Genomic DNA, 21,045 nt, shown 5'->3' on the forward strand with positions numbered 1-21,045 from the left:
GAGTGAAGCTTTAAGTGAGAGGTTTAAAGCTTTAATATTTAATCATTTCAGCACCCCAAAATAATTTATTATATTAATAGGCACGTTTAATTTTGTCTGGTTTAGCATTCTAAATCAAATGAAATATTCTTTGCTCATATAATTTTAAAAACAAAGCATCTGGAGTTGGCAATGCCATTAGTAAGTAAGTCAACTGTGACAAAAGAGTTAATCAATGTGATTTTTCCATAAATAGACAAGCATACCTCTCCATGGTTACAAAATCGTATCTATTTTTGCTAACTTTCTATTGAAATTAATTGAGGTAAGTTCATTTATATTTTTTGAGATGTGAATACCAAGTATGTCTACTTCACCATCAAACCATTTGATTGGTAAACTACAACGTAGTGGAAACACTGTCTTTTTTAATGATCCAATACGTAATATGGTACACTTGTCATAATTAGGTTTTAATCCAGTGAGGCTAGAAAAGTGATCAAAATCTTCAATGAGACTGTGCAGGGATCCAGATTGCGGACTTAAGAAAAAACTAGAGTCATCTTACAAAATATCATTTTGTGAATCATGGATAACCATCATTTGTAACGAGTTTCTGTAAATTATTTTTGGTAGAATTTCTGTGTTGAAGATTCAAAAATGCATCTTTCCCCATTTTCCATCCAATTCGCTTTATTTTTGTAATACATTACACTTGATCGTTCTTGAATAAGTACCTCCATTTCTTTTTGTTTTTCCTTTAACCTATTTCGTGTCTCTATAGTACAGTTTCCATTACCATCTACCTGCTCTGTTACTTCCTCTATTTCCTTTATTAGTCTAATCTCTTTTGACCTAAACTGCTTATGTTTTAATGGTGTGTATTGTATTGAATGGCCTCTAAAAGTACATTTGAAAGTGTCCCATACAATAAGAGGATCTGCTGTACCTATGTTGTACAAAAAAGTAAATTATGAATTATTTTGTCTTAGTTAAGAACAAATTGTCATCCAATAGGCTTTGATTAAATTTCCAATATCCCCGTCCACGTGGAAATTCTGTAAGAGTTTTATGGAGGCCAATTAGATGGTGGTACGATCGCATTCAGTCTCATATTAATACTTTTTAAACTTTTGATGCCAACAGGAACGAGACTAGGAAGTAATCAAGACGGATAGCTTGATAAAGCCTCCTGCATGTATATCTCTCTAGGTCTGGGTTTTTAAACCTCCATATATCCACTAGTTCTAATGTATCCATGATCTTTGTGATCTCCTTAAGTCTTGAGAGTGATAGTTTGTAGAATGATTTCTGTTTGTAGAATGAGATCTGTTTTTGGTCCAATAGCATATTTAAAAGTATCCATCGTCCTTGCGGATCTGTTTGCACATTCGAATCAAAATTTGTATTAATTAGTATAATCACCCCTTTTAAGTTATTTTGACCATGACGAAAATATATTTCTACCTCCCAGTCCCTTTTCCATCCAACCTCATCTATATTTGTAGAATGAGTTTCCTGTAAACAATAGATATTATATTGTTTCTCTTTTAGCCATGTAAAAATTGATATTCTTTTTATGATCTGCTAAGCCATTACAATTATAACTTGCTGTAATTATTTTCCCACTTACCGTAACGATACCCAAGTTTCAATTATACTTACCACAACCAATGTTTGTAATCTTACCATTATAAAGCACCGTGATTATTAAGTGCCCATATAGCAGTACCATAATAATGTGCACTGTTTAGCATACTGTAGCAGCAACTTTGTAAATCTCCAATTGTCCTAATATTCTACCAACTAAAACCTCCCCCATATCTAGGTCTGTTGTCACTAAGACCATCAGACCATCTCCCTGACTCAGGACGCAAAGGTGCGTCATAAGGCAAACCCTTGGCCGCCAATTGGTGTTGGTCAGAGGGAAAAAATGTGCAGTCCCATGATAACATAATTATCTATGAGGATGCCTAAGAGAACTAACCAAATAACATGGAAAACAGTCAGGAAAAAATATGTATAGTAACAATAATAGATTTTTTTTTGTTCACCTTTATTTAACCAGGTAGGCTAGTTGAGAACAAGTTCTCATTTGCAACTGCGACCTGGCCAAGATAAAGCATAGCAGTGTGAACAGACAACACAGAGTTACACATGGAGTAAACAATTAACAAGTCAATAACACAGTAGAAAAAAAAGAGAGTCTATATATATTGTGTGCAAAAGGCATGAGGAGGTAGACGAATGATTACAATTTTGCAGATTAACACTGGAGTGATAAATGATCAGATGGTCATGTACAGGTAGAGATATTGGTGTGCAAAAGAGCAGAAAAGTAAATAAATAAAAACAGTATGGGGATGAGGTAGGTAAAATGGGTGGGCTATTTACCGATAGACTATGTACAGCTGCAGCGATCGGTTAGCTGCTCAGATAGCAGATGTTTGAAGTTGGTGAGGGAGATAAAAGTCTCCAACTTCAGCGATTTTTGCAATTCGTTCTAGTCACAGGCAGCAGAGAACTGGAACGAAAGGCGGCCAAATGAGGTGTTGGCTTTAGGGATGATCAGTGAGATACACCTGCTGGAGCGCGTGCTACGGGTGGGTGTTGCCATCTCCAGACCTGAACCCAATAGAAAATCTTTGGAGGGAGCTGAAAGTCCGTATTGCCCAGTGACAGCCCCGAAACCTGAAGGATCTGGAGAAGGTCTGTATGGAGGAGTGGGCCAACATCCCTGCTGCAGTGTGTGCAAACCTGGTCAAGAACTACAGGAAACGTATGATCTCTGTAATTGCAAACAAAGGTTTCTGTACCAAATATTAAGTTCTTCTTTTCTGATGTATCAAATACTTATGTCATGCAATAAAATGCAAATGAATTACTTAAAAATCATACAATGTGATTTTCTGGATTTTTGTTTTAGATTCCGTCTCTCACAGTTGAAGTGTACCTATGATAAAAATTACATGCTTTGTAAGTAGGAAAACCTGCAAAATTGGCAGTGTATCAAATACTTGTTCAAAAAAAGTATTTAGTCAGCCACCAATTGTGCAAGTTCTCCCACTTAAAAAGATGAGAGAGGCCTGTAATTTTCATCGTAGGTACACTTCAACTATGACAGACAAAATTAGAAAAAAAAAAATAATCCAGAAAATCACATTGTAGGATTTTTAATGAATTTATTTGCAAATTATGGTGGAAAATAAGTATTAAGATTGTAATTCCTTTGTTACAGAGACATTTTGCGCCCAAAAACTCCAACAGCCAAAAAATAAACTTTGGAACAATATTCATAAGATAGGAATGTTAAGAATGGCACGTGGGGATCTAAAGAATAATACTGTCATATTGTTTATTCTTTTGTGACCTCATTAAGGATGGGATAACGAAATAACTGTAACTTGGAAAGTGTACATATTTTATCTGTATAGTTTCCATCCCATTGTCACACCCTGACCATAGTTTGCTTTGTATATTTCTATGTTTTGGTTGGTCAGGGTGTGATCTGAGTGGGCATTCTATGTTGGATGTCTTGTTTGTCTATTTCTATGTCTGGCCTGATATAATACTCAATCAGAGGCAGGTGTTAGTCATTGTCTCTGATTGGGAACCATATTTAGGTAGCCTGGGTTTCACTGTGTGTTTGTGGGTGATTGTTCCTGTCTCTGTGTTTTGCACCAGTTAGGGCTGTTTTTGGTTTTCCACGTTTATTGTTTTTGTTAGTTTATTCATGTCTAGTGTCTTTATTAAAAAACACGAATAACCACCACGCTGCGTTTTGGTCCGCCTCTACTTCAACTAAAGAAAACCGTTACACCCATAGGATGTCAATACAATATGAAGAACAATGAAACTATTTTTGAAAAGATAGAAATATGATTTTAGTCTTCACATGAACTAAAACACGCCCCTAATGAGGTCAGAAGAGCGTGTCAGTGTGATGGAACTGCCTTTCCAACCAGAGTGCTTAAAAGGACTCGCTAAGAATGAACATATTCAGACCAGAAAGTGTGGAGCGGTACACTGCTGAAAATGGTGAGACCAGTACATTGCTGGGTTACTACTGGCGTGTAAAGTGGTCGGGAGCTGAACCCTGAATAATAAATCATTGAGACCAGCAGACGAACGGAGATGGACGTTACAAATGGTTGAAACTACCAGACCAGCTGATGGGAATCGCGAGCTGGACGTTATGAAATGGTTGGAAACTCTGAAAACAACACTAAGTGAGAAGATAACCTCCACTACGAGACCATAAACATTCAGTTTGCAGCTGTGCATGTAAAAGTGGACCTAGAACTTTTACTAAAGACACGAGGTGGGAAGGAAAACATTCCATCTCATACAATCGTTGGTGCATCTAAAGTATCTGGCCTAACAAACACTTCACTACCAGAGAAGCTCTACAAAGAAGAAGGACATTGTGACCTCTTGTGGACAAGCCGGGCCTTAGACCGAATGGGACACTAAAGACAACGACCCCGTTTCCCATAGAATGATCAATCGAGTCCAACAGAGATAGACGAACAAAGACATCTACACATAAATACATTGCGTTCCTTACCCAAATGAGAGGTGGTTCTTGAGCAAAGTATTATTATTAATTTAAAGGTAGTTTCTAAATGTTCGATAAGTTTGACTCTCTTTGTCTCTCCCTCTCTTTATCTACCCCTCCCTCTGCATATGTGTAACAAGCCGTCATATCTTGTCAGTCCACTAGGGTTTTTTTTTTATCTCATGTAAGTGTGTATGTATGGATTCTGTGTAATTATTTAGTTAGTTAGTAAATAAATAATTAAGCCAATTTGCATAATGCTGATAAGTGAGGTTAGGGTTCTTTCAGATATCAAGGAGTATGCAACATTCAGAATGGTACTGATATGAGGTAATGGTTACTAAGTGACTGTTATCGATATATCATTCATATATATATCTTTGAGTTTATTTCAGGAGATGCTATCATGTTAAACAACTTCTTCTGTGGTGTCCCAAATTCATAACGAGTTAATTGTTACATGATTATTTTAAATCGAATAACAATTGAACATAGTTTGTTCATTAGATAAATAACAGTCATCACATTAATGATAGTCAAGTCACAACAATATTGAAACAAAAAATAAAATAAAAACATTATCCTGAAATAGAGCATGCTGGGAAATATGATGATGGGCATGGTTTTAGTTCAAAGTGACGTGTATGAGTTTCAGGCCCAAGTATTAGGTTAAAACTATGCCTGCAAACTAAGGCCTTATGAAACATTATTTTTTATGACAACATATTCACTTCGGATCTCACTTTTTGAAATCCTAAGGAACAAAAATGGATGAATACAGTAATAATTGCTCTGTCACTAACAAATACAGTCATGGGTGGTAACTCTACAATTTGCTCGAAAGGCAAGACACTGTGGGAAATATTTGAATAAGGCTTTACACTAAATGGTCTGTTAATTTAACACTGTTTTGGTGTCTATACGGGTCCACAGACTCAACAATTTCAGTATTGATTTAACACCATCAGTGTTAATAAAAAAATGAACATTTGTTGTGAAGAGATATATTTTGAAAGACCATCTCTGTAAAAACTCTGTCTATGCATACTACATGACACGCATAATAATTGCATACTTTTTTGGTGTGCATCATTTCCCCAACATATTCTGTTCTTTAAGAGGTGGCCTCATTAACCTCTCTGGGATATGTGGGACGGTAGCGTCCCACTTGGCCAAAAGCCAGAGAAAATGCAGAGTGCCAAATTCAAATAAATTCCTATAAAAATCAATCTTTCATGAAATCACACATGTAAGATACCAAATTAAAGCTACACGTGTTGTGAATCCAGCCAACATGTCAGATTTCAAAAAGGCTTTTCGGCAAAAGCAAACGAGGCCATTAGCACCTCCATAAACAAAAGAGAGAAAACATTTCAACCCTGCAGGCGCGACACAAAATGCAGAAATAAAAATATAAATCATGCCTTTGGCGAGCTTCTTCTGTTGGCACTCCAATATGTCCCATAAACATCACAAATGGTCCTTTATTTCGATTAATTCCGTCCATATTATATCCAAAATGTCCATTTAATTGGCGCGTTAGATCCAGAAAAACACCGGTTCCAACTTGCGCAACGTGTCTACAAAATATCTCAAAAGTTACCTGTAAACTTTGCCAAAACATTTCAAACTACTTTTGTAATACAACTTTAGGTATTTTTTAAAGTAAATAATCGATCAAATTGAAGACGGGATGATCTGTGTTCAATACAGGAAGAAAATAAACTGAAGCATGCTTTCTGGTCACGCGCCTCTATCAAACAGTACACATGAAGTGAACCTCGTTCAAGATGGTCGTACTTCTTCATTACACAAAGGAATAACCTCAACCAATTTCTAAAGACTGGTGACATCCAGTGGAAGCGGTAGGAACTGCAAGCAAGACCCTTAGAAATCTGTATTCCCAATGAAAACCCATTGAAAAGAGGGTGACCTCAAAAAAAAATCTGAATGGTTTGTCCTAGGGGTTTCGCCTGCTACATAAGTTCTGTTATACTCACAGACATGATTCAAACAGTTTTAGAAACTTCAGAGTGTTTTCTATCCATATCTAATAATATGCATATCTTATCTTCTGGGGATGAGTAGCAGGCAGATGAATATGGGCATGCTTTTCATCCAAAATTCCAATATCCTAGAAAAGTTAAATAAGATGGTGGTCCTCAAACAGTCCCTGTACTGCATGTTTGTCTTTACTCTGTAGACTCTTTGTTTGCAGAGCTCTGTGAGGACAAAGGACGAGAGACTGAGTGGGTCTTTTCAGTTTCCGGTGATGCTGCCATGTTGACATCCACCCTGTTGGACCTCAATGGGTTCAACTACCACAGCATCCCCTATAACATCTCATGGTATTACCTAAGGACTGGGACAGAGCTGACCAGGAAGACAGGAAAGACTCTGGTGCGGGGGAAGACACTTTGGATTTTTAACATCATGATGGAAGATGCTGGAGACTATGAGTGTGTTGTGAGGTAGGGGCTATACATTTGTCTGCTGTGTGTGTGTATATGTGTGTGTATATGAGTGTGTGGTGTAAATCTTTCCTGTTACCTTTGATAACAGACTACCTTCTGAGTGCTACAAGAAGGTTGCCTTACTGATTGTGAACCACACCAACCCAGAAGAATGCGGTCGACCAGAAAAGGCCCAACAGGTCCTGACCAACACAGCCACCTCTTTCCTGAACTGCCCATTGAGTGAGCATATCAGGGAAGTAGACAACTACTCCATCCAGTGGTACAAGGTGAGTCCAATGGGGTAAACAGACAATGCAGTGCAATAGGAGAGTGTTGAGAGGGGACGCCTGACAGCAGGGGCGAACTAGCCATCTGGCATTTTGAGAAAATGGTGGATGGGCTGGTCCATTTTTAGCCCAATGGAATTGTCTAACTAGTTTTTTTTGTACAAAAATATAATTATCTGGCTAATAATTGGGGCCACAATGACAAAAATTGGCCTTTTGGGGGCCTCAAGGAAAGAAAATGGGCCAATGTCAGGCCTCAAGGGAAAAATGGTCCGGTGAGTCAGAAACGCCCGGGCGGGTTTTCTGGTCCCAGTCTGCCCTTTCCTGACAGTGCTGGAAAGTCTGTTTGAACTCTTTCTTTTCAGCTATCCAGTCAGTCTCTATGTATGCTTAATTTGTGTTTAAAACTATAGGAATGTAGGGTTATTACTACTAGTGAAAACTTGTGACTACATTTGAGACAATGTTCCAACAGACACAGTACTGCACATACCCTTTACATTGTTCATTGCTCTCACATATTGTACTGCATTGAATTGTTCTGAGAGTAGTTCTTCTAAGGTAAGACATTATCAGAACTTATGTGTAATTCTATATTCATTTTGTACTACTAGCCATATTCCATTACCACTACCTTTCAGTGTGCATTTCTATTTTAACCCTGTCAGGGCTGTGAACCCATTGTGGAAGATGATCCCTTGTGGAACAGGTTTAGTTATGTCAGTCACAGTGCTGTGGAGTTACTCCGAGTAGAAGTGGTCACCCTTGAGGACCATGCGTTCTACACCTGCACCATGACCTTTAACTTGGAAGGGCTCAGCGGCAGGATCTCAGAGACCATCAACAGTATGGTGGACGGTGAGTATTGTTGGCACAGCTCATAAAAGTTGTCCTTAACCACAGATCTAGGATCAGATTATTACCATATACCCCCAATCCTTACCACAGCCATTACAGAGACAGTAACTTCAGAAAGTATTCACACACGTTGACTTTTTCCACAACTTGTGTTGCAAAGTGGGATTCAAATAGATTTAATTGTCATTTTTTTGTCAAGAATCTACATAAGTATTCAACTCCCTGAGTCAATACATGTTAGAATCACCTTTGTTGCGATTTATAGCTGTGAGTCTATCTGGGTAAGTCTCTAAGAGCTTTCCACCCCTGGATTGTGCAACATTTCCCCATTATTCTTTTCAAAATGTCTTAAGCTGTCAAATTGGTTGTTGATCATTGCTTGACAACCATTTTCAGATCTTGCCATAGATTTTCAAGCAGATTTAATTCTAACCTGTAAATCGGCCACTCAGGAACATTCACAGTTTTCTTTGTTAGCAACTTCAGTGTAAATTTGGCCTTGTGTTTAAGGTTATTGACCTGCTGAATGGTGAATTCATCTCCTAGTGCCTGTTGGAAAGCAGACGGAACCAGGTTTTACTCCACAATTTTGCCTGTGTTTAGCTGAATTCCGTTTCTTTTTCAAATAAAAAACTCCCCAGTCCTTAACGACAGGCATACCCATATCATGATGCAGCGACCACTATGTTTGAAAATAGGGAAAGTGGTAGTCAGTAATGTGTTGCATTGGATTTTCCACAAACATAACACTTTGTATTCAGAACAAGAAGTGAATTGCTTTGCCACATGTTTTGCAGTATTACTTTAGTGCCTTGTCGCAATCAGGATGCATGTTTTAGAATATTTTTATTCTGTATAGGCTTCCTTCATGAGCCCTGTCAATCAGGTTAGTATTGTGGAGTAACTACAATGTTGTTGATCCATCCTCAGTTTCTTCCTATCACATCCATTAAACTCCGTAACTTTTTAAAGTCACCACTTGCATCATGGAGAAATCCCTAAGTGGTTTCCTTCCTCTCCGACAACCTGTATCTTTGCAGTGAGTGTAATTAATTTTACTCCTGAACTTATTTCACCATACTCAAAGGGATATTCAATGCCTGCTTTATTTTTATTGTTTTACCCATCTACCAATAGTTGCCCTTCTTTGCGAGGCATTGGTAAACCTCCCTGGTCTTTGTGGTTGAATCTGTGTTTGAAATGCACTACATTGAGGGACCTGTAACGGCTGTCGTGGGTTGAAGAAGGTGAAGAGGACCAAAGTGCAGAGTGGTACGTGTTCATGATGTATATTTATTTTAACTCAGAACACTACGACCAAAATAACAAAAATAGACCAACACGAAACAGTTCTGTCTGGTGCAGACACAGAAAACAACTACCCACAACACAAGGGCTGCCTAAGTATGGTTCTCAATCAGAGACAACAATTGACAGCTGCCTCTGATTGGGAACCATACCAGGCCAAACACATAGAAATACAAACATAGAACAAAACATAGAATGCCCACCCCAACTCACGCCCTGACCAACCTAAAACAGAGACATACAAAAGGAACTAAGGTCAGGACGTGACAGAACCTTACATGTAATTGTACTGTAATGTATGTGTGGGGTACAGACATGAGGTAGTCATTCAAACATCTATTAAAATCTATTATTATTATTATTATTGCACACGGAGTGAGTCCATGCAACTTATTATGTGACTTGTTCAGTAACATGTTACTCCTGAACTTAGTTATGCTTGCCATAACAAAGGCATTGAATACTTACACTAAAGACATTTCCGCTTTTCATTTTTTGTAACCATTTCGAAAAACATAATTCCACTTTGACATGATGGGTATTGTGTGTAGGCCTGTGATACAATAATCTAAATGGAATCAATTTTAAATTCAAGCTGTAACACAACAAAATGTGTACAAAGTCAAGGGGTGTGAATACATTCTGATGGCATTGTATATGACCCTGAATCAGAGGTTATGATTTCATAGAGGCTGCTTTGAAACTTTGCTCTGTGAGAGCTTAGAAAGGGCAATTTTCAATAGGGTCATGTGACTGCATATTTCTGTCGGTCTATGATGTTTTGGAATCATTGTCATCATTCCAGTGGAGTATTGCCTGGAGCCCAAAGTGGTTGAACCTGCCAATGAGATCATCAAAGCAGATTTGGGTGAGTAAGCCACTATAGAACATGTACTGTATATGTGTGTGCATATGTTTGTGAGTGTGTGTGTGTGTGTGTGTGTGTGTGTGTGTGTGTGTGTGTGTGTGTGTGTGTGTGTGTGTGTGTGTGTGTGTGTGTGTGTGTGTGTGTGTGTGTGTGTGTGTGTGTGTGTGTGTGTGTGTGTGCGTGAGTTTGTACAGTTCTTTTAATTCATGATGCAAAGAAAGAATTTAATGTTTGTCGCCTAGGTTCTTCCTTCAGTAAGATGTGTCGGGTGTTTGTCCCGAGTGTGGGGAATAAACATTGTGCAAATTTGAATTGGATAGCGCGAGATAACTCAATTTCCAAAATTGTCTCAGAGCGCGTCTTTCAGGAATCACAAAGGTAGGTTGAGACAACACAACAGCATCACAATACACACTAAGAATTCTACAAATGTGTTGCTTTTCAACAATTTTCATGTAGACTTGATTGTGTGTTTTGGATCATTGTCTTGCTGCATGATCCAGCTGCACCTCAGCTTCAACTCACAGACGGATGGTATGACACTCTCCTGTAGAATTCTCTGATATCGAGTAGAATACATGGTTCCTTGTATTAAGTCAAGTCGTCCAGGTCCTGAGGCATACCCAAACCATCTAAATATCATCACCATGCTTGCCCGTTGGTATTAAATTAATATGTCACGTACCGAATACAACAGTGAAATGCTTACTTACAAGTCATTAACCAACAATGCCATTTTAAGAAAAATAAGTGTTAAGAAAGTATTTACTAAAATAAACTGATGTAAAAAATAAATTTAAAATGTACATTTTTTAAAGAAGAAAAAAGAAAATAAGAAAATAATGCAAATAATTTCATTAGCTGTTCAGGAGTCTTATGGCTTGGGGGTAGAAGCTGTTAAGGAGTCTTTTGGACCTAGACTTGGCACTCCGGTACCGTTGCCGTGCGGTAGCAGAGAGAACAGTCTATGACTTTGGGCCTTCCTCTGACACTGCCAAGTATATAGGTCCTGGATGGCAGGAAGCTTGGCCCCAGTGATGTACTGGGCTGTACGCACAACCCTCTGCAATGCCTTGCAGTCGGAGGCTAAGCAGTTCCCATATCAGGTGGTGATGCAACCAGTCAGGATGCTCTCGATGGTGTAGCTATGAGGTTCTTACTGTGTAATGCAGTGTTTGCTGCATTGTTTTATTGTATAGTATCTAAACTGTTGGTATCGTATCAGGTATACCACTAAGATTAAGATAGGATCCATATCCCTGAATACATAGTGCTTGCTTTGTAACTTCAGAACATCAAATCAAATTGTATTTGTCACAAGCTCCGAATACAACAACCTTACCGTGAAATGCTTACTTACAAGCCCTTAAAGCCCTTAACCGACAATGCAGTTCAAGAAATAGAGTTATATTTTCTAAATCAACTGAAGTAAAAAATGTAATGAAAAGTAACACAATAAAATAACAATAACGAGGCTATATACAGGGGGTACCAGTACTGAGTCAATGTGCAGGGGTACAGGTTAGTCAAGGTTATTTGTACATGCAGGTACAATAGGAGTAAAGTGACTATACATAGATAATAAACAGAGGGTACCAGCAGTGTAAAAACAAAGTGTGTGTGTGTGTGTGGGGGGACATAGACTTGTCACTCCGGTACCACTTGCCGTGCTGTAGCAGAGAGAAAAGTCTATGACTTGGGTGACTGCAGTCTTTGACCATTTTTTGGGCCTTCTTCTGGCACCGCCTAGTATATAGGTCCTGGATGGCAGGAAGCTTGGTCCCAGTGATGTACTGGGCTGTACACACTACCCTCTGTAGTGCCGGTCAGGATGCTCTCGCTAGTGCAGCTGTAGAATCTTTTGAGGATCTGGGGACCCATGACAAATCTTTTCAGTCTCCTGAGGTGGAAAAGCTGTTGTCGTGCCCTCTTCACGACTGTCTTGGTGTGTTTGAACCGTGATAGTTTGTTGGTGATGTGGACACCAAGGAACTTGAAATTCTCAAACCGCTCCACTACAACCCCTTCAATATTAGTGGGGGCCTGTTCGGCCCTCCTTTTCCTGTAGTCCACGATCAGCTCCTTTGTCTTGCTCATATTGAGGGAGATGTTGTTGTCCTGGCACCACACTGCCAGGTCTCTGACCTCCTCTCTATAGGCGATCTCATCATTGTCGGTGATCAGGCCTACCACTGTTGTGTCATCAGCAAACTTAATGATGGTGTTGGATTGTGTGTAGGTCATTCATTCGGCGCCGGAGTGAACAGGCAGTGGCTCGGGTGGTTGCTGTCCTTGATGATCTTTTTGGCCTTCCTGTGACATCAGGTGGTGTAGGTGTCCTGCAGGGCAGGTAGGTGTCCTGGAGGGCAGGTAGTTTGCCCCCGGTGATGCGTTGTGCAGACCTCACTACCCTCTGGAAAGCCTTACGGTTATGGGCGGAGCAGTTGCCGTACCAGGCGGTGATACAGCCCGACAGGATGCTCTCGATTGTGCATCTGTAAAAGTTTGTGAGTGTTTTTGGTGACAAGCCGAATTTCTTCAGCCTCCTGAGGTTGAAGAGGCGCTGCTGCGCCTTCTTCACCACGTTGTCTGTGTGGGTGGACCATTTCAGTTTGTCCGTGATGTGTACGCCGAGGAACTGAAAACTTTCCACCTTCTCCACTACTGTCCCGTCGATGTGGATAGGGGGGTGCTCCCTCTGCTGTTTCCTGAAGTCCACGATCATCTCCTTCATTTTGTTGACGTTGAGTGTGAAGTTATTTTCCTGACACCACACTCCTAGGGCCCTCACCTCCTCCCTGTAGGCCGTCTCGTCGTTGCTGGTAATCAAGCCTACCACTGTAGTGTCGTCTGCAAACATGATGATTGAGTTGGAGGCGTTCATGGCCACGCAGTCGTGGGTGAACAGGGAGTACAGGAGGGGACTAAGCATGCACCCCTGAGGGGCCCCAGTGTTGAGGATCCGCATGGCAGATGTGTTGGTGCCTACCCTTACCACCTGGGGGCGGCCCATCAGGAAGTCCAGGTTGCAGAGGGAGGTGTTTAGTCCCAGGGTCCTTAGCTTAGTAATAAGCTTTGTGGGCACTATAGTGTTGAATGCTGAGCTGTAGTCAATTATCAGCATTCTCACATAGGTGTTCCTTTTGTCCAGGTGGGAAAGGGCAGTGTGGAGTGCAATTGAGACAGCGTCATCTGTGGATCTGTTGAGGTGGTATGCGAATTGGAGTGGGTCTAGGGTTTCCGGGATGATGTTGTTGATGTGAGTCATGACCAGCCTTTCAAAGCACTTCACGGGTACCGACGTGAGTACTACAGCGCGGTAATCTTTTAGGTAGGTTGTTCTTCGCTTCCTTGGGCACAGGGACTGTGGTTGTCTGCTTGAAACATGTAGGTATTACAGACTCGGTCAGGGAGAGGTTGAAAATGTTAGTGAATGATGGTAGAAATTAGGCTAAACGGATTTAAGTTTGCCTGCATTAAAGTCCCCGGCCACTAGGAGAGCCGTTTCTGGATTAGCATTTTCTTGTTTGCTTATGGCCTTATACAGCTCGTTGAGTGCGGTCTTAGTGCCAGCATCAGTTTGTGGTGGTAATTAGATGGCTACGAAAAATATAGATGAAGATAGTGTGGTCTACAGCTTATCATGAGGTACTCTACCTCAGGCGAGCAATACCTTAAGACTTCCTTAATATTAGACATCATACACCAGCTGTTATTGACAAATTGACACACACCACCACCCCTCGTCTTACCGGACGTAGCTGTTCTGTCCTGCGGATGTACGGAAAACCCGGCCAACTGAATATTATCCTTGTTGTCGTCCAGCTATGACTCGGTGAAACATAAGATATTACAGTTTTTAATGTACCGTTGGTAGGATAGTCTCGAATGGAGCTCATCCAGATTATTCTCCAGTGATTGCATGTTGGCCAATAGAATGGATAGTAGAGGCAGGTTACTCACTCGCTGACAAATTCTCACAAGGCACCCTGATCGCCACCCCCTGTACCACTGTCTTTACTTCACGCAAATGATGGGGATTTGGGCCTGGTCTCGGGGAGAAACAGTATATCCTTTGCAGAAGACTCATTAAAGTAAAAATCTTTGTCTATTTCGAGGTGAGTAATCGAGACCAATGTACAAAATACAAACAATGTAAAAAAACACACAAAGTAGCACAGTTGGTTAGGAGCCCATGAAACGGCAGCCATCCCCTCCGGCGCCAATAACAGTATATGTTATCTTAACTGTGGCCATGATGGTTTGATTGTGTGTTCACAAGGGGGAACTTTTCTGAAGAGAAGGAGGGTGTATGGTTGGAGCGTAATTTGAATTTCTTGACGGTGGAAGAGGAAGACTTTTCCATCCATTACACGTGTAAGGTTTCCAGCGACAGAGGCAGTCCTTCTGCCTCCTTCACACTACAGCCTACAGGTAACACAACACTTTCTGGAAGATAACATAAAACATTTTCAAAAGAGATCACACACATATTATCCTGGCCCTTTACTCTTGTTTTGATAGTGTTTTATAACATCTGCAACCTCACCACTTTTGAACAAAAATGGTTGAAGAATAAAGCCAGTCAGCTTGACATTATGTATTTTAAATGCTATCTCCACTCTTTTCTTCTGTACAGATCCAAACTATCTGTTCCCTATTGGGGTACTACTGATCACTCTGGTATTGGTGTTTACTGTTAGTGTTGTTATTTACCATTGCTTCAAGATCGACATCATGCTGTCTCTCAGGAGGATGTTCCCGCTTCTCCACACAAACACAGGTACACAATGAGAGACGCTTTACCGCATATATACTTCGCAAGAACACTCACGGAAGCATTAATAGAAACATGCCTCAGCATGCACACACACACACACACACGCACGCAGACATACACACTATCTGCAGATTCATTGCATGGTGTGCATTCACAAAATGGAAACTCGCACTAACATAAACATACATTCTACACCAGATACAGACAGTCATGCACATACAGCATGTCTCCCCACAAACCCCCAGGCCCACACTTAAACCCACACACATGAATGTTGCATTGCTTGTTTCCCATTCCCCACCTGACCACAAGTAAAATCAGTAGCAAGGTACTGTAGCACATCCCACAGCTGCAGTATGCAAGCACAGCATTTTCCATGACAGAGGAAACAGAGAGAGAAAGTTTCATACGAGGCACTGAATAGGCCATGTTACCATGAAACACAAGCAACTATGGTGTCATTAATAACCAAGCCTCCTCTGTTAGGCAGGTTTGTGGAGACATTTGCTCCAGCCCAGCACTAACACACCTATTTTGTTTTACCTGTCTCTGTGGCAGTGGCAGACTCTGATGGGAAGCTGTATGATGCGTACGTGGCTTACCCCTGCGTGCAGAAAGACGAGGTGCCCAGAGAAGAACAGCCTGTTGAACTTGTGATGGGATTGATGGGCTTTGGAGAGGACAGTGATAGACATAAGGAGGAAATATGTTGAATGAAAGGACTTCTGATACCATGGAGAGTATAAATGTTGTATCTGCCTCTCACAACACATTTTCATGAAAATTTATTGAATCAGACTTTGGAAGATTGATCTTCTGGGGTGAGATTTATTTTTGGCGGGATGATGATTGATCGTCCTGCCGATGGAAAATGCACAGTTAAGAGTGTATTAATTCTGACCATATTGGCAGAGCAACTCAAATACACACGCATGCACGCACATACACACACAGACACACAAACCACACACACCATTTACCACCATGTTGTACATACACACCACATCTGTGAGAGAGCTTTAATAAAGAGTGCCCGGTACATTTTATACAATGTATTTGATTTGTCTTTGTCTACTTTAACAAAATTGTTGAAAGAATAGTTTTTCAGATTTGTTTATCATCCATTCGGATAAGCTATAAGTGTTTAAAGTAATATTTATGAATGCAGTTATTTAGTATTTATGAACAGCTTATCAACATTTAATATTAAATGTTTTATAAATGGTGAGCTGACTATTAACAAACACCTTATGATTTATTAATTAAAGCACAGTCCTGAAACTTCCCAGACATGGTGTGTCGGTTTGGAGAAGATGGTTGCATTCAAGCTCTTCTGTTATGTCTAGTTTACATACAGGTAGGACTGGCTGTGACTGGTAACCTGCTTTACTGTAATCCAATGTGATCATAGGCCATTTCAAAGAAAGTGTGGTTAGGAGTACTGGGGATTCTAAAATCCAATGGGCGAAAATCCAGCTGAGGTTGTGTCACACGTCAAGAAAACAACCTCCAGCACTGTCTTGTTAACCTGAAGTATCAAACTTAAAATCACACTTCCGCGAGCCTGAAACCACTCAGTGTGAAACAAAGTGAAGAGGAGGACCTTGGGTTTATCATCTCTAAGAAGTATCGTAATTGTTTCTGCAAACTATTGGTACACTTGGGCTTATTATGTAGCATGAAGGTAGCCATTAGGAAGGATTAAGCTAGAGATGTCTGTGTTTTGAATGAGCTGCGTCTCAATCCGCCAATGTCAGCCTTCCGCATCTGCGGAGGAAAGTGACCGGGCTACAGCGGTGTTTGTCGGACCATGAGATGTCTCGAAAATCAGTCTTCTCACAAAAATGTCTGTGGAGTCCGAACGGTTTGGCCTTATCAATATGACCACTCTATGGAAAGATGAGACTCACGGACACGATGATCTACTCTGTTTTGCTCTAGGACCCCCACAAGTGTCACGACTCATCTGAAGGTAACCCATACAAATGAATGGAAGTATAGAGGTAGTTTTGTGCTTTCAAATATAAGAGGTGAAATATTTGTCTATAAAAACAAAAATATTTCCTGAGCTTTCTTATATCTCCTAGATATAGGACAGACATTTCAAAACCTTATTCCTTAAGATTTTTTTTGACTGTATTTTTTGCCATTTATTCATGTTTATTTGTTAGTAGTAAAGGCCAAATTCAATATTTCATCAAAACATTTTTATATGGTTACAGGGGTACTAAAAATCTAAATCAAATAGCTAAATGATTCCTAGCATGACCATCTTAAAACAATTCCATGTCTTAATTGTGTGTGTGTGTGTTGGAAATATACATTTCCAGAGTGAATTTGACTTATCTGATGTCCTGGAGATATGAAAGCCACAGAATAAACTGGTTGGGGTAAATGCCTGTCAATCGAAACAGTCAGCATTACAGATGCCAGGTAGACTAATTATGAGTGATAACCGCTGCCACAGAAGATCATCAATCAACATAATGAGTACGATCCGAGATATATATATATATATATATATAGTACCAGTCAAAAGTGTTGACACACCCACTAATTCAAGGGTTTTTCTTTATTTGTACCATTTTCTATATTGTAGATTAATGGTGACGACATCAAAACTATGAAATAACACATATGGAGTCATGTAGTAACAAAAAAAGCGTTAAACAAATCAAAATATTTTTTATATTTGAGATTCATCAAAGTAGCCACCCTTTGCCTTGATGACAGGTTTGCATTAACTCAACCAGCTTCACCTGGAATTTTTTTCCAAAAGTTTTGAAAGAGTTCTCACATATGCTGAGCACTTGTTGGCTGCTTTTCCTTCACTCTGCTGTCCAACTCATCTCAATCATATTTATTTAATATTGCTTAATTGTTGCAATAATGAGGCTGGTCGACCCCACACCCTTAAGCGTTGGACCGAGTAACCTAACCTTTACACAAATGCAGAGTACTGTATATAGCTGGCACTAACAATGCTCAGTCATGGTTGGTTCAACCCCCCTCATGCAGACCAAGGAGCATCATAAGTCACTCTTGGTTCATCCTGTCATCTGCATGTGGGTTATTACTGCATGGTCGGAACTAGAACCACAAGCATTTTGAAACACTCGCATTAACATCTGCTAACCATGTGTACAGTTAGTCAGAGGTTTACATACACTTAGTTTGGAGTCATTAAAACTCGTTTTTCAACCACTCCACAAATTTCTTGTGAACAAACTATAGTTTTGGCAAGTCGGTTAGGACATCTACTTTGTGCATGACACAAGTCATTTTTCCAACAATTGATTACAGACAGATTATTTCACTTAGAATTCACTGTATCACAATTCCAGTGGGTCAGAAGTTTACATAGTTGACTGTGCCTTTAAACAGCTTGGAAAATTCCAGAAAATTATGTCATGGTGTTAGAAGCTTCTGATAGGCTAATTGACATAATTTGAGTCAATTGAAGGTGTACCTGTGGATGTATTTCAAGGCCGACCTTCAAACTCAGTGCCTCTTTGCTTGACATCATGGGAAAATCAAAAGGAAAAAGCCAAAACCTCAGAAAATAAATGTTAGTCCTCCACAATTCTGGTCCAACGCCTGAAGGTACCATATTCATCTGTACAAACAATAGTATGCAAGTATAAACACCATGGGACCACGCAACCGTCATATCTCGCAGGAAGGAGACGCGTTCTATCTCCTAGAGAAGAATGTACTTTGGTGCGAAACGTGCAAATTAATCTCAGAACAACAGCAAAGGACCTTGAGGAAACAGGTACAAAAGTATCTATATCCACAGTAAAACAAGTCCTATAGCGACATAACCTGAAAGGCCGCTCAGCAAGGAAGAAGCCACTGCTTCAAAACCGCCATAAAAAAGCCAGACTAAGGTTTGCAACTGCACATGGGGAGAAAGATCGTACTTTTTGGAGAAATGTCCTCTGGTCTGATGAACAAAAATAGAATTGCTTGGCCATAATGACCATTGTTACGTTTGGAGGAAAAAGGGGGAGGCTTGCAATCCAAAGAACAACATCCCAAACGTGAAGCACGGGGGTGGCAGCATCATGTTGTTGGGGTGCTTTGCTGCAGGAGGGACTGGTGCACTTCACAAAATAGGTGACATCATGAGGTAAGAAAATTATGTGGATATATTGAAGCAACATCTCAAGGCATCAGTCAGGAAGTTAAAGCTTGGTCGCAAATGGGTCTTCCAAACGGACAATGACCCCAAGCATACTTCCAATGTTGTGGCAAAATGGCTTAAGGACAACAAAGTCAAGGTATTGGAGTGGCCATCACAAAGCCCTGACCTCAATCCTACAGAAAATTTGTGGGCAGAACTGAAAAAGCATGTGTGAGCAAGGAGGCCTACAATCCTGACTCAGTTACACCAGCTCTGTCAGGAGGAATGGGCCAAAATTCACCCAACTTATTGTGGGAAGCTTGTGGAAGACAACCTGAAATGTTTGACCCAAGTTAAACAATTTAAAGGCAATGCTACCAAATACTAATTGAGTGTATGTAAATTCTGACCCACTGGGAATGTGATGAAAGAAATAAAAGCTGAACTAAATCATTCTCTCTACTATTATTCTGACATTTCACATTCTTAAATAAAGTGGTGATCCTAACTGACCTAAGACAGGGAACGGATTTGGATAACATAAAATCAGACACTAACAGGACAGAAACATCCCCCTATTTGTTAAGTATTAATTTGTAACTATTAATATAAAACAAATCAGTTAAATATGTAATTTTTCTATCACAAGTGTTACCAGCCAAGCACACCAACACCATCACAGCTCCTCCTCCATGCTTCATGGTGGGAACCACACATGCAGAGATCAGCCGTTCACCTACTCTGCGTCACACAAATTTGGACCAAAGGACACATTTCCACCGGTCTAATGTCCATTGCTCATGTTTCTTTGCCCACACAAGTCTCTTCTTCTTATTTGTGTCCTTTAGTGGTGGTTTCTTTGCAGCAATTCGACCATGAAGGCCTGATTCACGCAGTCTCCTATGAACAGTTGATGTTGAGATGTGTCTGTTACTTGACCTCTGTGAAGCATTTATTTATGCTGCAATTTCTGAGTATGGTAAATCTAATGAACTTATCCTCTGCAGCAGAGGTATCTCTGGGTGTTCCTTTCCTGTGGTGGCCCTCGTGAGAGCCATTTTCATCGTGGCACTTGATGGTTTTTGCGACTGCAATTTAATTGTTCTGACCTTCATTTCTTAAAATAATGATGGACTGTCATTTCTCTTTGTTTATTTGAGCTGTTCTTGACATAGCCCTATTTGGTAAATTACCAAGTAGATATTATCTTCTGTATACTACCCCTACCTTGTCACAACACAATTGATTGGCTCAAACACATTAAGAAGGAAAGAAATTCCACAAATTAACTTTTAGCAAGGGACACCTGTTGATTGAAATACATTCCAGGTGGCTACTTTGAAGAATCAAAGGTTGGCTACTTTGAAGAATCTCAAATATATTTTGATTTGTTTAACACTTTTTTGGTTACTACATTATTCCATATGTGTTATTTCATAATTTTGATTTCTACAATGTAGAAACTAATAAAATAAAGAAAAACCCTGGAATGAATAGGTGTGTCCAAACATTTGACTGCAACTCATTATACAGTATGTTTCTTGTTGTGGAACACTGTATAGCCTATAGCTCAAAAACACTGTTAATGAAAAGGTTGCTTGTGAAGTCGAACAAGGGGATCTGGGATCAGAGGGATACAGGCCTATCAGGGTACAATGAGACATGCCGAGAGAGATGGGGTGATTTTAAACCTCAGCTTTAACTGTAACGTTAACCACACTTCCAACCTTATGCCTAACCCTAACCTTAAATTAAGATCAAAAAGCAAATTCATTTTTACGATATCGTTTTTGTGGCTGTGGTAACCATTGGTGGTAACTAGTGA

General features: G+C 40.0%; 1 protein-coding gene across 3 annotated transcripts in view; it reads left to right on the top strand.

The window, feature by feature from the left end:
- LOC112231472 (interleukin-1 receptor type 2) overlaps positions 1–16,149 on the top strand; it is a 32,783-nt gene extending 16,634 nt beyond the window's left edge. Inside the window, exons 3-10 of one of the 3 annotated variants that reach the window (XM_042306485.1) lie at positions 6,741–7,008; positions 7,100–7,280; positions 7,949–8,138; positions 10,252–10,314; positions 10,557–10,692; positions 14,597–14,748; positions 14,954–15,097; positions 15,659–16,149. In XM_042306485.1, the coding sequence (XP_042162419.1) occupies positions 6,741–7,008; positions 7,100–7,280; positions 7,949–8,138; positions 10,252–10,314; positions 10,557–10,692; positions 14,597–14,748; positions 14,954–15,097; positions 15,659–15,807 (1,283 nt within the window). In that variant the 3' untranslated portion in view covers positions 15,808–16,149. Of the gene's footprint in view, positions 1–6,740; positions 7,009–7,099; positions 7,281–7,948; positions 8,139–10,251; positions 10,315–10,556; positions 10,693–14,596; positions 14,749–14,953; positions 15,098–15,652 lie in introns of all 3 variants that reach the window. The other 2 variants (XM_042306484.1, XM_042306486.1) reach the window with 2 other exon arrangements.
- Positions 16,150–21,045: the final 4,896 nt, after the last annotated feature.

This window comes from Oncorhynchus tshawytscha, linkage group LG26 (assembly GCF_018296145.1).
Source record: "Oncorhynchus tshawytscha isolate Ot180627B linkage group LG26, Otsh_v2.0, whole genome shotgun sequence".
NCBI lineage: Eukaryota > Metazoa > Chordata > Actinopteri > Salmoniformes > Salmonidae > Oncorhynchus > Oncorhynchus tshawytscha.